Below are 17,631 nucleotides of genomic sequence, written 5' to 3' on the forward strand. Positions count from 1 at the left end.
TTGATAAGAGAATCAATGAGAAATTAAATTTATGTGTTATTCATAATCAAATCAGCCACTAAATTCTTATCAGTTCCCATCTTTACTAGGGACCAAAATGTTTCATGTTATTTTATAGTTATTAGTGCTGTCAGCATTAATCTCGTTAAAATGACGTTAACGGCATAACTGCATTGATGCGCATCAACGCCGTCCAGCCCCACGCGCAGGGCGATCCACGCTAACTCGCTGACGGAGATTTGGCGCGTTAAAACAGTTACAGCGTTAACTTCATTTTAACAAGATTAACGCTGACAGCGCTAATAGTTATAAATGTTATAACTTAAAAAAAAAACAGTTATTTATTCCATATCAGTTCAAAAACGAACGTGACTTTTATAACGTTCAAATGTGACCTCAATCGAAAGATTAACAACTAAAATCAAGCCAAAGCAGAAACAAAGTTTTACATCATTGGTGACGAGTGAGAAAAAACGAGATCTTGACATTTTAGAATCAAATCAAACGCACAGAGCAGCAGGTGGTGTGAAGTGTGAAGTTTATTGGTGTTCAGGAATGTCAGAGCACAGCAAGTCGACATCAAAGATGCCTGAAGGGCTCTGCGGTCGGCGACAGGGGTGGACAAAATAACAGGTTGAAACAGCTCTGCAGAACCATAAATATACATCTGTTTAATCACCGGTAACTGAGGACACAGAGTGCAGACGAGCTCCAGGAGGTTTTGAGGTGTGAGCTGGTTTTGGTGAAGATCCCAGGTTGTTTCTCAGTGATACAGAAACGACAGCTTTTACTTTGTGTTACCACAAACAGAAAAAAAACTTTGTTTAAATAAAATACAGAAAACAAGTAAAAATGATGATTTCACAGGCCAAACATGGAAGAGCATGAAATCTGAACGAAACCTTCACCGCAGAGCTCTTTGTCCTTTCTGTATGATTTTATCCACCTTTCATGAACAGAAGCATTAAACACACAAACATGAAGTCGCTGCTTTTTTGGTTTCCGTACTTTTCCCCACAAATTTAAAACCACTTCTTTTTTATTTTTAAACACGTCTTGTATGATCCTCGATCTTCACAATCAACATCACAGGAAGTCAAATGAACTGCATACTTTGGAAGTACTACACACATAATGGTCCACATGTAACGAGCACAGTGAGAGTCTGAACTTTTTCTTTGAGGTGATTTTTCTTCTTTTAAGAGGAAAACGTGATTTGACCTAAACCTCAGAGCAGCGTCTGAAAAACGAACCGTGAACCTTTAAAACAAGATGCTTCGAAACGAGTCCACGTTCAGCCGGAGCACGAGGCCGTAACAGAGACTTGTTAGAAATATTTGTTTTACGTTGAGCTGCCACATTAACTCTTGACAATCAAATAAATGTAAAAAGCAGAACTTTAAATGAAAAAAAGCAGACTGCTCAGTTTCCCCTTTTTGATTGTAATCATCACCTTTCAGTTTTTCATGAACCGACTGTTTCGATGACAGGAACAAAAACTGCTTTTCTTTAAAAACAGTCTCCACAGGAACGAGCGGATCGTTTACACGTCAGAAATTTTAGTAGATTAACAGAAGATTTATTTTATACTCACTAATTTCTATATCAGATCTGAAGCCTGTCTGTGATTTCATCCTGTAGAGAGCTCAGGTAACATGTCGCAGATTTCTCATTAACTGGACGGACTTCCAGCTGGTGACAGGAAACGGAAAGTTCAACTTCCTTACATGAGTTCCAGAGTTTAACTTCAGCTAAACAAAGGTGTTCACAACCAGCACAACTCAGCTGGCTGCAAACACCTTTAAAACTCAGTGTAACGGTTACTTGTTGGCAAATATTTAAATTTAAAGATTAATTAAACCCACAGGATTTAAAATTAACTGACAGATTTCAAACTGCGGCTTCAGACACTGGCTGATGACCTGAGTGAGAGGAAGACACTGAAGCAACGTGAACGTCACTCTCACTTTCAGCCTGTGACGAAGAAATCTGTCCAGAGCGTCGCAGAGAAACGGAAAAACTGCTGTGATAACACTGTAACACTGATCGGGCTCACTCAGCTGCAGAAGAAGAAAAACAGACACAAAAGCAGCAAAAGCAGAATAAAACAGGTTCCTCAGAAGAGCTCCGGGCGGCTGAAAGCAACAGTTTCTCCTTCATGAATTCTTCATAAATATGAAACGATAACTGGTGACAGGCGATCCTGGGAGGACTCCAGGTGTTTCCCACTTGTGATGGTCGTGCGTGTTTGTTGACAAAGACAAAAACAGCTACAAGTTTAACACAAAGAAAAAACTTAAAAAAAATATTTCTGAACCCTTTTTGAACAGCTGACCTCCAGCCGGCCGAGGTCGGCGCCTCAGCGGCAGACGGGCTCAGTTCAGCTGCTGCTTTCCTGCTTCACAAGTAAAAACTAACTCAAGGCGTCTATCAACAACAATTAAAAAAAACACTACAACTCTGATGGCGGTACTGGAATGCACGTGAAGCTCAGGACTGCCTCTCAGTATCCCAGGTCCAGCTGGATTTTGTGCTCAAAAATGGCGATTAGCAGCATTATGCAGAAGCCCAGCAGGATGCCGGCGTTCTGGAGGAGGAAGAAGCCCCAGTGGCTGAAGCCGTGGTCGCCGGCGTCATTGTGCAGCATCTCGGGGACCTGAAAGAAGAAAACTGTCTCAGGCTCACAGACCCTCTGCAGAAAACAGGAACTTTTCCCATGAAGGAGGAGGAGACGTTAGTTTAAATGAACGGACAACGCACCGCACATCTGCTGCAGTACCCGGTTACACCACTAGGAGGTAAAAAAAAAATTCGAATAAGCTTTTCTAGAGTGTAGAGCAGGGCGACAGCCACGAGAGGGCGCCTTTGTTCAGGAGAAAGAAGCTCTGCTGTGTTTTCCAGCACTAAACCCTCCTGCAGCTGTTTTTCAGACGTACAGACATTTATATGACGGGATTTTTACGATTTATGAGATGCCAATAAAATGATGGCAGTATCTTCATCTCAGGCTGAACTCTGCATTTAGTGTCAAGCAAAAGGAACATTTTTTATGTGGAATATTCATTTAAATTTCACAGCATTAAAAGTGAACCTCTCGCTCTATGGATCAGGATGTGAGAGTGGATGCTCCCTTTTGATTGGCTGGAGGGTAATGCTCACTTACCATGTCCACCAGGGCCACGTACATGAAGAGCCCGGCTGTGAGGGCGAATATCCACGTGGAGATGTTCTCGGCGTAGTGTCCAATCAAAATCCCGGTGATCATGCCCAGGTAGGCCATCATGGCCGACAGCACGTTGTAAAGAATGGCCTGACGCACCGTCATGCCGGCCTTCAGGAGCACCGCAAAGTCACCTGAGAATCGGAGAAGACTGTTACTCACTACGACTGCTGCACCCGCATGATGGATGTGGATAAAACCTCTGACCGTGAACTAAATTAAGGATCAGACTGCGTCCAAGGACAGGATAACTAATAAATCAAAGTAACATCAGAGAAACACGTGAAAAGAATCAAGAGCAGGACTGTGCACAAAGACAGACGTGCTGCACAGCTCACTCTGAGCTGGTGTTGGTTGGTTCAGCCTTGCAACCACTGCACTGTTTCTCTTTGCCTTCATGCATTAAAGATCGTGCAGTTTGTGGTGTATTTTCAGGTGGTTGAGTAAATGAGCTGCGTTGCTTTTGCAGAAAGGAACGAGCTCTTCAGCTTCTGCTGTTCCACACATTTAAACCTTGTCTGTCTCTTACTGTGATGTTACTGCTTCAAAACGACTGCACAACGCAGGAATCAGCTGCGACCAACACATGCAGGCTGTGAATTAAGGAGTGCCTGATTTTTGATTTTGATTTCATAACAAAATAAACATGCTGTGACCTCCCAGTGAAAGGTTTCCATATTTAAATGAACAGATGTTTAAAAGTCTGAAAGAAGGGTTTTTTCACTCTTTCAAAGCCAATATCTCTTTATTCCACTGCAACAATAAAGGACTTTATGTAGGTAAGACTGAGGCTTACAGAGAAAATGTTCCACTGAGATAAGATGAAAAAGTCTCACCCAGCTCATGAGGCAGCTCGTGGCAGAAAACAGCCACAGACGTGCTGAGACCGCTGGACAGACCCTCAGTGAACGCAGCGCCTGCAAACAGATAAACATTAGAAACCAGCAGCAGCAAGAGGCAAACATTAGCATGAAAATGCACACCTTCATGTCACTGTTTACCGTGGCTGAGGGTGAATCCTCCTGACGTTTAACTTTAATCACCAGTTTGTTCTAACATTACTAATTCTGCCGTCAGTGGTCAAGTATGTTAAATATGCTGTGCACCAACTTTCTAACCTACTCTGTGAAAATGATTTCTGTGCACCGAACTGACGCTTCATCCCGTAACTCTCTCATGTTTCTCCACTCCCATCAGTTTCAACCAGTCTCGCTTCCAGACTTAAAACTGTTGAGAAGTTTAAACCCACTAATTACGACATCTGTCCCTCCAGAGTCTTCAAAGAGACTTTTGGACCAACGCCACAATCTTTCATCCGAAGTTCTTAATCTTTGTTGAGATTCTTCAGTCTGGTTTGAAATGACATCACAGCTCTGCATCTTTAGAGTATTGCTGATGTGAGTCATTCATTGTACGACTTGTGAATCGTGAAACGTTGATTTCCCGTCTTTTGGTATCCGTGGTAACACACTGAGTATGTTCAGCTCATATCTGACTAACAGCTTGTTTTCCATCAGCTTTCTGAAACTGCTTCTTCGATCTGCGGCGTTCCACAGGGATCCATTTTAGGCCCCGCCCTATTTGGGTCCATATTGTATTGCCTATCACTGCAGACCACGCCCACTCACACCTGCCTCAGGTGTAATCAGACACTGACTGGTTCCTTAAGCTGAGGCTCAAGAGTTTCATCCCCATCAGTGACAACATAACCACGTTTAGTTTTTAACACCCTCACAAATATAACTTCATCTCTCTCCTGCAGACAAATATCCAACTGATGACTTGTTGAATGGTCACTTCCTGTGGTGACATGACAAACTCTCAGCACCATGTTTATTCACGTCAAACCAACCCTGCTGGGCTCTGATTGGTTAGAAACTGGTGTGTTTGCTGTTAAACGAGTTCAAGACAAAAAACTGAAGCTAAAGAGGAAGTGACATCACGGGTTGTGACCCTTCTACTCACCGATAGCGAGGCCGTCGCTGAAGTTGTGCAGTCCATCTCCCATGATGACCATCCAGGCCAGCGTGGCCACTCCGGCCTCCTGGAAGTGCTGCTCCGAGTAGGAGTGGGAGTGGCTGTGCGGGTGGTGGTTCTGAGAGTGGTGGTGGTGAAGGATGTGATGGTAGTCGTGGTGGTGGTGGTGCCTGCTGTCCGTCTGGCCAACCGTGTCATGGAAGTGGGAGTGGCATTTGTTCTCGCAGTCCTCGTCGGTGTAGTTAGCGGCGCTCCCCGACGCTCGGCCGTAAGCCTGCGGCGAAACGACGGACACCTGCGGCGCCAGCATCACCTGCTCCTCCTCCGCCACGTTGCTGCCGTGCAGGCTGCTCGAGTGGTCGCCAAACGTGCTGGCGCCGTTAGTCTCCACATCTGGAGACACAATATGGAGATCTGGTCAGGTTAGGCCGGGAGGTCGACCTCCGCCTGCGCCGTTTCAGAGGTCAGAGCTCTGTTCTCTATGGTGGAGCGACCTGCAGCTCTTAAAGCCTTCACGCCAAACGTGACATCACAGTTGTTAACATGCACCAAGCTGACACAAGCCTCCATACAGAAACACATCTCAGCTCTCGGCTCGAGTGACGCTCGGCTTCACTTTGAGTTGTTGAACAAAACACGAAATAATTCACCTTCACTCGGCTTCACGCGGTTCTCCTCCAGCGCCGGCTGTTTCTCTGGATCCGCGTTCTCGTTCTGATCACACTTCTTCTGGATCTGCGTGGAGTTCGTACAAACTCATCAACATCAACATGAAAGGACCAGTTTACAGTTTTCTGACAGCAGCACGAAGGTTTGTAGGCCAGAATATTTACAATTACCATGAATGCTTAAACGCCTTCATTTTACCTCCAAGTCAGACACCAACTTCTCAACAAAAAAACCCATGAGATGAGAAATAAATAGTTCCTTTAAGAGTGAACAATCAGAACAGAAAATCAACATGTTACAAAGAGTTATTGTTCAACTTTGTAGCTGCTGTGTGCAAAGTGTCCCAATTAACTCTATCTGCACAGAGAAGGAAAGCTGATGCTAAATCAGACCGTTCGTGTCCGACTGTATCGTTGCAAAGCGTAAACAGAGGATGCATCGATTTTTCATGACGTTTCAAAAAATACAAAACTGCAAAGTCATGTTGAAACCAAACGCCGGCGGCGATCTGCAGCCACGCAGGGGAGGCGGACTTCAGAAACTCCCTCAGCTGAAAAAAGGCGACGACAGCAAAATATGTTCCTCAGAGCCAAACCTCAAAGTGTTTGAGCTGAGTCGGGGATTTTTGTGAAAAACTGAAATTTTGAGGCGTTTGTGTTCATCCAATTTCATGGCAGAAGGCTGCGCCGCACACTGCATGTAAACTATGTGATCAAAGAGCTTTTTTAATGAAATCTCCCACACGTCTGTGAAGCTGTCTCAAAGATCTGTGCAAAGCCCCGAAGAAAGATCCTGAACTTTGACATCAGGATGTTTGGATTCTGCAGCTGACGTTTGACAAACAGGCCGTCTGCCTGTAAGACTGTGACTGTACGATGCTCTGTTCTGACCTTTGGTTATTAACTGAGGGCTTTTAAGTAACTAAATTCTAAGTAAGAGCGGGCTGCATGATGTGACTCAGGTCTCAGTGTGTTAAACGGTCAGTTTAACAGTTTGTCTGCACGAACAACAGGAATCAGGAGTCTTAAACGTCATTCTGACTGTTAGAGAAACTCGCCGTCTCTGACCTTCTGTTTCTTGTCCTTGTACATCTTTCCGAGCGTCAGGAAGTGCTCGATGAGAAACATGAAGTAGACGCCACTCAGAGCCGTCAGGCCCTTCCACACCGCGTCCAGGTTCTCCTCATGCTCGTGGTGGTGTCCCGTCATCGCTGCATCTTCGTGGTGATGGTGTCCCGTCATCGCTGCATCTTCGTGGTGGTGATGGTGGCCTCCCTGAGACTGATCACACAGCGTTAGCTTAGCATAAATATGTGACACAGGGGGAGCAGCAAGAACTAAATAATTAGACTGAAAGTATCTCATGTATGTTTACACATCGACTGATGATGATGATGAAGCTCTTTATTATCAGAACAAAAGCAAACAGAAAAACTGTCACAAATCTCTGTAAACGGTTACAAAATGTTCTTTATCTGACTGTTCTTAAAAAATAATTTAAAGTTGTGCTTGTTGTGATCTTTGAATGCGTATGATGTCACACACACATGACACACACACACGTGACATATGATCCTCATTTATAATGTGTGGAGTCTGCGTGTGTCTATGAATGTGTAAACACGTTGCAATGGCCGCTTCCCTTTTGTCCACATCGCTCTTGAACAAGACGTTTACAGTCTCAGTGAGTTTTAACTGGAAAAATCAAGACTATGATAAAATAATAGAATAATTAGAGGCTGATCAATCAGCCGGCTGCTGATTAGAATCAGAGACGTGATCTACCTGATAGATCAGGTTTGGTTTTAGAGCTCGACAAAGAGTCAAATTTGATAAAAAAGGGATTCGAACACTCGCTTCACCTCACGGCTGCAGTAGATTTACAAACGTGCAGCTAAGCAGCCTCTGTCTGCTGGCTCGCTCGCCGCTGCGTTCAACAGCTGAAGTCATTGATCACTTTAACTTGAGAGCATGAACGTCACGTGTTGTAAGACTTCCTGTAAGTCAGGTGGTCGCACTCTGCAGGGACTCACGTGGGGGATGAGGTGCAGGAAGGCGTCGCCGCTCAGCGTGCCCACGGCCAGCGCCACCAGGAAGCTGAGGAGGAACTTGAAGAAAACTTTGTTCATGAGCGGGATGAGGACGACGCCGAGCAGAGACAGCAGGCTGATGATGGTGATGGAGAGGAACCCGCCGACCCACGCTGCAACACAAACACAAGCTTCAGGAACATCAAAACGCTGCTGACAGTAAACACCGCACCGTCTCTGCTTCCAGCACACGACGCTGTGATTCTTCAACTTCAGGCACAAACTCAGTGCCGACCCAGAGCGATCCCTGAGTCATGTCCTCAGACTGGTTTCACTCTGCTGCAGCAGCACAGAGGCGGCCCTCGAGCAGTCGCAGTCTGAAGTGTCCTCACTGTATTTGTGTTATCTTTGATCATTTATTCGTTCTTTCCCTGATGAACTCTACAGGTCGTCCACGTCCAGCAGCTCAGCTTTCTGTTGCTGTGCAAACAGTAACTGCAGACCGCTGGACGGACACGTTCACAGGACCACAAATTTCACTTCAAAGATGCTCTCACCTGACACGAGTCTGCAAACGGAGCTGCTCGATGAATAATCAGTTTTAGTTTGATTCATCTGCAGCGTCTGACACCAGCGCTGTCAGATCATTTTCATCACACTATCGGACATTTCACAATTACATTTACAGACTACATGTCGTCATCCATCCTTCTTACGATTACTACGCTGTTGACACACAGCTGTGGCTTCCTGAATACATCAGCAGCTTCTCTGACCTCAGTAAACGCTTCACAACTTCCACTAACTGGATGTTTTAATGTTCAAGCTCAGTCTCAGTGTTTGTACAGTGAGCTCGGTCATTACACGGCCTCCTCGCAGCAGCATCAAACCTCCTGCTAAGAACCTCCAGAGTTGTTTTTCACCAGGGTTCAGATTTGACACCCAGTCTTGTTTCTTTTACTGTCAGCTGATAACTTAAAAACATGCCTCAGTCTCCTCAGACCGACTTTGTATCGACATATACAGTTTAGTTTATACATGTGCTTGATTGTGTTTGCATTTTAAAATATGTCCAGTTCTTTATGTTCATATCCAAACTTTATGACTGCATTTTAAAAAGTGTGATACAAATACCGTGTTTACATTTCATATTAGCAGAAATATTATTAATAATAATATTTCTGAGATTAACTTTCTTCCCACACTGAGGAGGATTAGGTGGTGCAGACGGCTCACATTAAACGTACCCGTGGTGATGTTTCTGCTGTTCTCCCCGCCCATGTGCTCACTGTGGTCGTGGTCTGAGTGGTTGTGGTCTCCATGGTGACCGTGAGCATGCTTGTGATGCTTATGCTCTAAAAACAGGAAGAAGGAAAGCTGAAATTCAGAAGTTATTACTTCATTCTTACAAATTCAAAGAGCCGTAAGGCTGAGGTCAGAGGACGGGACACTGTGACAGAGTGTAACTGGTTTAAACTGGTTCACCAGATTAAACACCACAGGCTTACACTCAACACAAACACACTGATGATGATGATGATGATGATGATGATGATAAGCAAACAGTTCATCATAAAATACAAAATGCTCCTGATTCCCAGTCGGTGGCAACATTTCCCAAACACTCGGATCTGTTTTTTCCAGCCATCAAATCAAATATCAGGATCAAAATATCCAGATCACAGCAATCAGACCACAAAGTCAGAGTCTGACAGCAGTAATCAGCTGCAGTCCTGCCTGAGGGGTTTAATCCTGGTGGGAACTTTCCTCAGATGTTCGAAGGCCTGGAGACAGACGGAGCTGCACTGGGAGCAAAACTATTTTAATTTGAATCCAAATGTTTGGTGATAAAACAAAGACCGTGCTGCATTCAATGTTCCTTCTTTTCTTTCCTTCCTGCCAGCCGTTCACTTCACATTTAGTTATTATTTCGAGTTAACTCATCACTACCCTTTACCTTTGGAGTCACAATAGAGGCCCAACGCCTGACCAGATGAACCTGTCCTCCTCCTCCTCCACCTCGTTTTTGTTTGGTTTCATTTGAATTATAGTGACGGTTAAAGAAACTGCCTGTAAAGGGTCCCATGTTGAAGTTCAGTAACAGCACGTTTCTTAAAGAATAACTGTGTAAAATAATCGAGTTACCAAAATGATTCTGATTGGTGACGTGACTGAGCAGCCTGTTGATTCCAGGACAGAGTCAGCGCTCTCCGGAGTCAAACAGACGTGTTCACTGTCACACTCGGAGCGAGCGAGTCATGCAACAGGAATGTGATTTTACCAGAAGATCCAACAAAGTGCCGCAAACGCTGAGCCAGGTTCACCGTTCAGCCCAACAGCTTCAAACAAAGAGCAGCTAGAGTCTGCTTAAAGAAGACGTCAGTCATTCGATTTTACAGCAGAGGCAAGAAAATCTCGACTCAACAAAAAATAAAATGCTTGTTTTTCTTGTTCTGCTTTCTTATTATTTCTCTGGTATGAAACACCGAAGTGATGATCAGTCAGCAGCTGCACACATTTTCCTGGAGATACTGATGAGGAGTTTTGGTCCTACCTCTCGCCCCGTGTGCCGAGGCGTCTCCGTGCAGCACGCACGCTCCTCCATCGATCTGGTTGAGGAGGGCGGGGCAAAGAAAGCTGAAGTCTCTGAGCGTGACGCCGGCCTCCTGAGACATCCCGTGTGAGGAGAGGATGAAGGAGGCGTTCAGACACTAGAGGGGGAAAAATTAAAACAACAACATTGAGTAAAGAAAACACCTGATAAGAGACTTGATTTATCACGTGTACGAGTACAAACATCTCGGCTGACATCAGCTGATTTGCTGACTGCGACTGAGCCAGAAACCAGTATCGTACCTCTGAACCGTTCTGGCTGCGGCCGTGGGGACGATCCTGATCGCGGTCATGCTCGCTGTCGCCGCTTGCGGTTGCTTGTGTCTGGCTCTCAGTGACGGCGATCCTGGTCGTTTGTTCCCCTGACGGTCGCCCCTGGCTTCCATCTTGCTGTTTCACCACGTGCTGAGCTCTGTATGTCACCGTGGTGCCGACCTCCTGAGCCACCGCCGCCACTGTGGTTTTCTTGTCATAGAGGTTTAGACGACTATCTGGATCCTCGCTTTTCTTTCCCACGGCACCGTCGTGGTTGTCGGGGGTGTCTGGAAACTTCTGGGGCTGTGAAAGTTGTTTTAGGTGATCAGAATTGCTTTCATGGGGATGGTGGTGATGGTGGTGGCCTTTGTGGTGGTGGTGGTGGTGGGGATGGTGTCCGGGTTGCTCGTGATGCTGCACCATAACAGTCCTCATGCGACCCAGCCCCACACTCTGAAGGAGGCGCTTTAACCCGGCCAGAGAGATGGTGCCGTTTTCTCCATATCTGTCAATGGAACAGAACGATTAAACATGGCGCATATATGTGAGGCCTGCAGCCACCTGTGCAGCTAACACACAGACTGACGATCGATGACTTCAGCTGCTGACTAACAAACCAGCTGCTGGACCAGCTCCACCTGTCTCACTGCCAGGAGCTCACCTGTTGAACAGAGCCTCCAGGTGTTCCCTCCGGCTCTGCTCGGCTCTCTGGGCGTCGACGACAGAGGACAGTAAACGAACCGCGCTGTTGGTTTCCATCGTGGACCCGCTGCAGTCTGTAACGGCGCCTAATGAGTCGCCACTCACGGCGAAGAGAAACATCAGAACCAGAACTGCACTCATCTCCTCTTCTTCCTGTGGACAAAAACAGACGGTAGACATGTTGACACGTCAGGAAGAGGCAACACTGAGTGAAACGATTACATTTGTTTTATTCTTGGACTCTATTACAGTCCTTGTGTAATCGGTGGGCATCTTATCCTGGGCCTTCCTGGGTCCTCAATTTATCCTCTTCTACAAACTGTTATTAGCCCCTCCCACCTGAAGCCAAAATTCTTCTGATTGGCTGCCCCTCGTACACCAGAGAGCTGAGCAGTAGATGAAACTGAAATTTTTTAATTATTGATTATTGATGAAATTTCCCAAAAGATGTTTGATTTATTCTATAGACAGAGCAATGAAGCATGGGGCATCATTTGGGGACATTAACTAATTAACAGTGATCATAGACGAAAAATAAACTCCAACATTGAAACTGTAATATTCTGCTACCAGTGTACTGCACTACTGTGTATATAGATATAAATTTCTTCTCCCTTATATAGTGTATATTCTCTTCGATTGTTGCACAGTATTGTTGTTCTTAGGCATGCTGCTTCGTCCACTTTGCTGCGAATTTCCCATCTCTGAGACAAATAGAGTCTATCTCATATTATCTGAACAGATTTCCAATGCACTCATTATCTGAAGTAACATTTATCTTCTGAGACTACGTTTGCTTTAGCTAGGTTTAACTAGGGCGCAGTTTTAGATTCCCCCCCTCCACGGGTAACTGATCAAAAACAACCCTTATTACATATTTATATCACCTATTTATATGTAATATCTACTCTTAAAACCTAATATTAAAATAGTAAGCTCCAGCACTCATCACAGGATACTAATGAAGGATCCATAATCACGAATGCGTGGTAATTTCCCCACAGCCTATAGGTGACGCCATTCTCAAGTATAGCCGTATAAACAGAAATCACAGAAATTCCCCAGCTTACTCACTCATGTCTGTCTGTGTTTCTATTTAAAGGATTCACCATTTCACCCTCTAAATAAGAAACCAAAGAAACAGACTGAGACTCTGCTTTTCTAAGGAAGTGAAAACAGTTCACTGAGTCAAAGGGGATTTTAGTGCTCACTACAACATTACTGCTTAAATGTCCTCAACTTCAAGTATTGCAAGAACTTGCAGTCGAGACTCACCCAGTAAGTAACTACAGATGGAACAGATGCGCGCCACAGTTACAGTGAATAAATGACACAATAGAAACACCGGCAGCCCACCGTGACAGATGGAAACTGCACAGCAGATGAGATCACTGTGCAGAAAAAAGGTTTTATTTAAGCCGATCTAAGCAGCAGCTTATAAAGAATTTTATCACAATAAACTTGAAGTACGCGTCCTTTGACACGAGGAGAAATGTTAAAATTAGACGTTTTCTGAATGGATCTTGGTGTGCCGTTCGTCCAAGTTAGCGGATGCTGGTTTAGATCATTAGGAAGTTAGCTTAAAATAAGAAACCGATCGTATTAGTATTAATGAATACGAGTGTGCGGTGTTCAATTTTAACGATGAGTGACGATATCGCTCACACAGACGCTCACCTCCTCCCCTTTAAACGGTGGTTTAGCCGGCTAGCTACGCTGCTACCCCTGGTTAGTTCTTAAATTTCTCGGAGGATGCTCAAAGACGATATCTGCCAGATGACCCGGGCCAGGCTTGGGCCTTGTGCTGCCGAGGCTCGGCCGCTCAAACAGGGCTAATAAAACATACAAAATACATCCCCGGTGGTACGAGCAGCCACGCGTGGCTGCATTTGACCCGAAACACAAACTCGCACTGGAGGTAAACAGTAACACGTTGGGTTTGTGCGCTCCGCACCAGCCGTGTGCCGTGTGCACAAAGACGACAACCCGGAAATCAGCACCAGCTCCGCGCGGAGCGGACTGGACCGGCCGTGCTGGGGCTCCCGGCGGCCGCAGAGAGGTTTTAAGCGAGCCTTTTCAATGACCGAAACCACTTACAATGAGAGCTTGTGCTGCTTTTATCCTCTGCGGGGATGAATGAACGCTTCACGGTGCCGCTCTGTCCCCTTCGGTCCGGTAACCACGGCTGATGGATGCGTTACCTTCACTGGCTGTCGGAAATCTGAGCATACAAAGGACGGGGCAGAAGGAGGGAAACGAAAGGTGATTAGCATAACGACAAACTGAGCACGCTACCGTCACAAAATAGATCTGACCTCTATGTTTCAATTTAGATTGAATGTTTTACAAAAAAAAGGCTCTGCACATAATTTTACCAAAAATATAGATAGGATCACTAGTCTGATAAATGGAGCCATCAATACATCGATGAGTTGTATAGTCATTTTTTTAAACAATCAGCTACAAAAAAGAAGTTGAAGAAACAGAAATATACAAAACAAGCTACATATTGCTTTACAAAACAATAACTTGAAATATATTATCACAATGGATATTATATACAAGATATAGCACAAATTAACAGGATCCTGCAGGTTTCTGGACTCACGTTTTTGGCCACTGTCCTGGTGTTTTATTTAGAGCCAGATGGTGGAGAGCAAATTTACCAACTAATCCTAATGAGCTGCAGGAGAAAACAGTACAGATGCAACGCACAGACATGGATAAGTTTGCCATAACACCTGTCAGTATAAGCAGCCATGCTCCCTTACTTTAAGCCTTAACCAAGTGTAAAAACTGTGGGGGAACTATCCGTAGCAGCTGCTGTAAACATGAAAGGATTAACTAAACATGTAGGCAGCCTCCAGTGGCCATTCCAGGAACTGCAGTTTCACCGTTCATTAGTAAACTTTGATGGCACAGGCCAGCTTCGATGACAAACTCCAATTTATCAATGAAAATGTAAATTTTCACAGCTGAATCTTTTCTGTGCTTTATTTCCTGACACCTTGCAGGAAAAGACTGACCGATGTAGATAAAAAGGCTCGATTTCAGCAGACTTACGGAGCTCAATCAAAATATGTGCAGTGTATAAAATATGTTTACAGGCAAAATGCAAATTCTAAGCATGAGCCTTCCTACATAACATGGCAGAGTGATTCATAGTTTACAGGGACTCACTTTGAGCCAAGAAGCAGGAATAGAAAGCTCACAGTGATTTTTGGCACCTCAGTTACTGTAACTATCGTCTTCCTGAAGAACAAAACGGTTAAATCAGAGTTCTGCTGCTCGGATGTCGACTGAAACGAGTTCGCCTGGTTTGAATTCTTTCACTGTTTGCTGTTTAACGTTCACGCTGAATTATAAATTCTTCATGAGGCCTTCCACAGTTCAGCACCACACTGTCTGAGAGGAGCTCTGGCTTAATGCCTTCATCGTGCATTTCATTTTAACAGACATTTCTTTGTTTTAATCATAATTTTTTTTATAATTTTATCCCTTTTGACCAGTTCTCTTATTCGACTAATATTTCTTAAATAGGTTTCATTAACTGGAGGGCCAGGTTGTGTCTGCTCCTCACAGATCGTCACTCGCCTGCAGCAGCTGATCTGTTGTGCGTCATTACCAGACGTACTAATGCACCTTTGATATTTCTATGATTTAATAATTGATTAAAACACTTCCTCTTTGCCTTTAAACCACAGTGAATTTGATTTATTGTTGTATTATAACAGTTTAGCTCTTTTAGCTGAGGGTCATAAACCTGCACGTGGCTCTCTTACATTTGTTGAATTTCAGCAGTAATCGTTAGCGCAGATGCTAATGTAGCTGAGATGTAATATACTGAGTGTGAACATTCTCAAAACTGTATTGTATATAGATTTTTTTTATTATGTAAAGTTAATTTTTGTAAAACTAAGGTTCCACATAGGGGTGGGGAAAAAATCGATACTGTGTAGTATCGTGATATTTTGTTTGCTAATAATGTATCAATACAGGGACGGCAGAAATCGATATTTTGTTACAAAAAAGGTTTTTGTGCTCTGACCGTTCAGTTTGTCAACAATAAAAATGACTGAAATGAGAGAAAGACTGAGTGCGAGACTTTGATATTAGATAAAATGAATATTGATAAAGTTTACCTTTATGTACAGAATCTGAATATCGCAAAATATTTTTAAAAAATTGCAATAATATCGTATCGTGCGTTAAGTATTGTGATAACATCGTATCGTGGGATGCATAGTGATTCCCACCTCTAGTTCCACATGTCACTGTTGAAGTGGGGCATTAATCAGTGTGACACCATTTGTAAACATGCTGTGTGGGGGTTCCCGGTCGAGCTGCATGGACTCCCCACTGGTAAGGCACACTTTCTGTAGCTCCTCTCGCTGTACTATTATGTGTTTTCTTTACTAAGTATTAGTTCTTATGGCCAAAGTGTTTTTGATTACTTTGAACGAGGAAAATAATAATACGAACTGCCTTTTATCTGTTACACCATCCGTCTATGTGTTCCTTACTTGTGCTAAACAGGGACGAGGAGAGGCCTGCTGTTGCTGCGTGACACTGATTTTGCTGCTGCACTTTGTCTTTTAGAAAATAAATCCAGTTTCCAGCCAGTCTGTGTCTGTCCTCACAACGTAGTCTTCCATTTGAAATCTGCTACACTAACACCAAAATGTTTAGTCCTGAGTCCAGCATCAATGCTGCTGTTTGATCAGCTGTATCGTTAACTGCAGCTAGAAATGACCTCTAAATGTCTCTCCTGAGAGTTTGAGGTTTCCGGCTGCTGTCATACTGGTACAGCACTTTAGACAAAGCCTGCTTGCATTTTTTTGTGCTCATAATTAAACTGAAAACAGGTGAAATACACTAAAGCTGCCTGTGGCAAAAAAAAAAAGTTATTTATACTCAGATTTATGAGATTGCAGTTACCAGTAGTTCATTGTATCAGCTAGTGCTGTCAGCGTTAATCTCGTTGAAATGACATGAACGCCATAACCGCATTAACGTTAGCGCAGATTGTGGCATGCAGCCCTGTGCGTGGTTAGCTTGTTAGCTAAATATTTCAGGTCTGTTTTTCATATTTAAAGAATCAAACTTTAAAGTTTTCTCCCTGGGGGTTTTATTATCTTTGTTACATTTGCAGAATAAAATTAATCGATCCCAATAAGTCAGAAAATCCCAGCAGCACTTGAATGCATCATAGGGGAACTGCAGAATTCTTAAGGAGGCCAGTAGTGCGCAACATGTGACTGAGCGCTGGATCACGTGACAGCGCAGTCCTGTCCAGGTCTGTTTGAAGGAGGAAGAGGAGGATGAATGAGGGAAGAGTCAGCATCACTTTGGTTTCTCAGAGGATTAGAGTCACGGTTAGAGGGCGGGAAGGAAGATGATTGGTCATCTGCAGTTGGTAAACATGATAATAAACACCAGTGAGAATGTGAATGAATTATTTCTATCTTCAGTTAAAAATAAAATTCTTCTGATGTGCGATGACGCTGCAGACTCGACGCAGAAGGAAAACTCTGAGCTCTGTGTCTGTCTGCGATTCTTTTCAGTCACTTTGTGCTTTTTCGTATCATTTTGATGCGCATGTGCAGAACGTTTGAGTTTCTCTGCAGTGATTTTGCACCAGTCTGTTGCCCCTTTGTGTCTTTTTGTTGGTTTCTGTGTTTTGGGGGTTATTTTTAATTTTTATGTGTCTTTCTGTGTCTGTTTGGACTCGGCTTATATCTCTCATTGATTTGCTTCTTTTTGTCTTGTCTGCAGGCCTCTGCTGTCATTTTGCGTCTCTTTTTTTATATGTTTGTCTCTTTATGTTCGTCATGTGTCTATTTTGTGCCTTTTTGTATTTTTTGTGCTCATTTTAGTTAATCACAGTTGTTGTGGATCTCCCTGTGGTCAGTTGTTATTGATTCGCCTCGTTTCTTACCATCTTTGTGTCTCTAATTCTTTTGCAGCTCCTTGTTGTTGTTTTTACGTTAACCGCCTCTTTAACCTTCCTGCACAGTTGGTGATTCGGTAATACTCGTGCAGCTTGTGCTGAAACAAACACACCTGTCACTGAACTTTGCTTATCTATTCCTGACTGGAAAAATCCTGCAGCTGTGACCTGTTTTCCTGTGACCACAGAAAAGGTCTTTTAACATCATACATGTGT

General features: G+C 44.0%; 1 protein-coding gene across 1 annotated transcript; it reads right to left on the bottom strand.

Annotated features, from left to right (window-relative positions):
- Positions 1 to 2,345: 2,345 nt before the first annotated feature.
- slc39a6 (solute carrier family 39 member 6) lies at positions 2,346 to 11,606 on the bottom strand. The gene is made up of 11 exons (XM_085377543.1): positions 11,425 to 11,606; positions 10,752 to 11,268; positions 10,450 to 10,606; positions 9,143 to 9,250; positions 7,899 to 8,068; positions 6,934 to 7,146; positions 5,848 to 5,932; positions 5,186 to 5,590; positions 4,057 to 4,137; positions 3,164 to 3,354; positions 2,346 to 2,656 (listed from the first exon to the last, which is right to left on the bottom strand). The coding sequence occupies exons 1-11, from the start codon at positions 11,604 to 11,606 to the stop codon at positions 2,504 to 2,506; spliced, it is 2,262 nt and encodes a 753-aa protein (XP_085233669.1). The 3' UTR covers positions 2,346 to 2,503.
- Between the last annotated feature and the right edge of the window lie 6,025 nt (positions 11,607 to 17,631).

Source organism: Diplotaxodon limnothrissa, linkage group LG18 (assembly GCF_057381915.1).
Source record: "Diplotaxodon limnothrissa isolate DT_005_m linkage group LG18, D_limnothrissa_male_GT1.1, whole genome shotgun sequence".
Taxonomy (NCBI): Eukaryota; Metazoa; Chordata; class Actinopteri; order Cichliformes; family Cichlidae; genus Diplotaxodon; species Diplotaxodon limnothrissa.

Bases quoted from the DNA above. Each gene is read 5' to 3' on its own strand.
- slc39a6 (XM_085377543.1), bottom strand. From the start codon at position 11,606: ATGAGTGCAGTTCTGGTTCTGATGTTTCTCTTCGCCGTGAGTGGCGAC. The intron at 9,251-10,449 runs GTAGGACCAAAA...TCCTGTTTTTAG, and splicing joins CTCGGCACACGGGGCGAGAG to AGCATAAGCATCACAAGCAT. The intron at 2,657-3,163 runs GTAAGTGAGCAT...TTCTTCTTTCAG, and splicing joins ACGTGGCCCTGGTGGACATG to GTCCCCGAGATGCTGCACAA.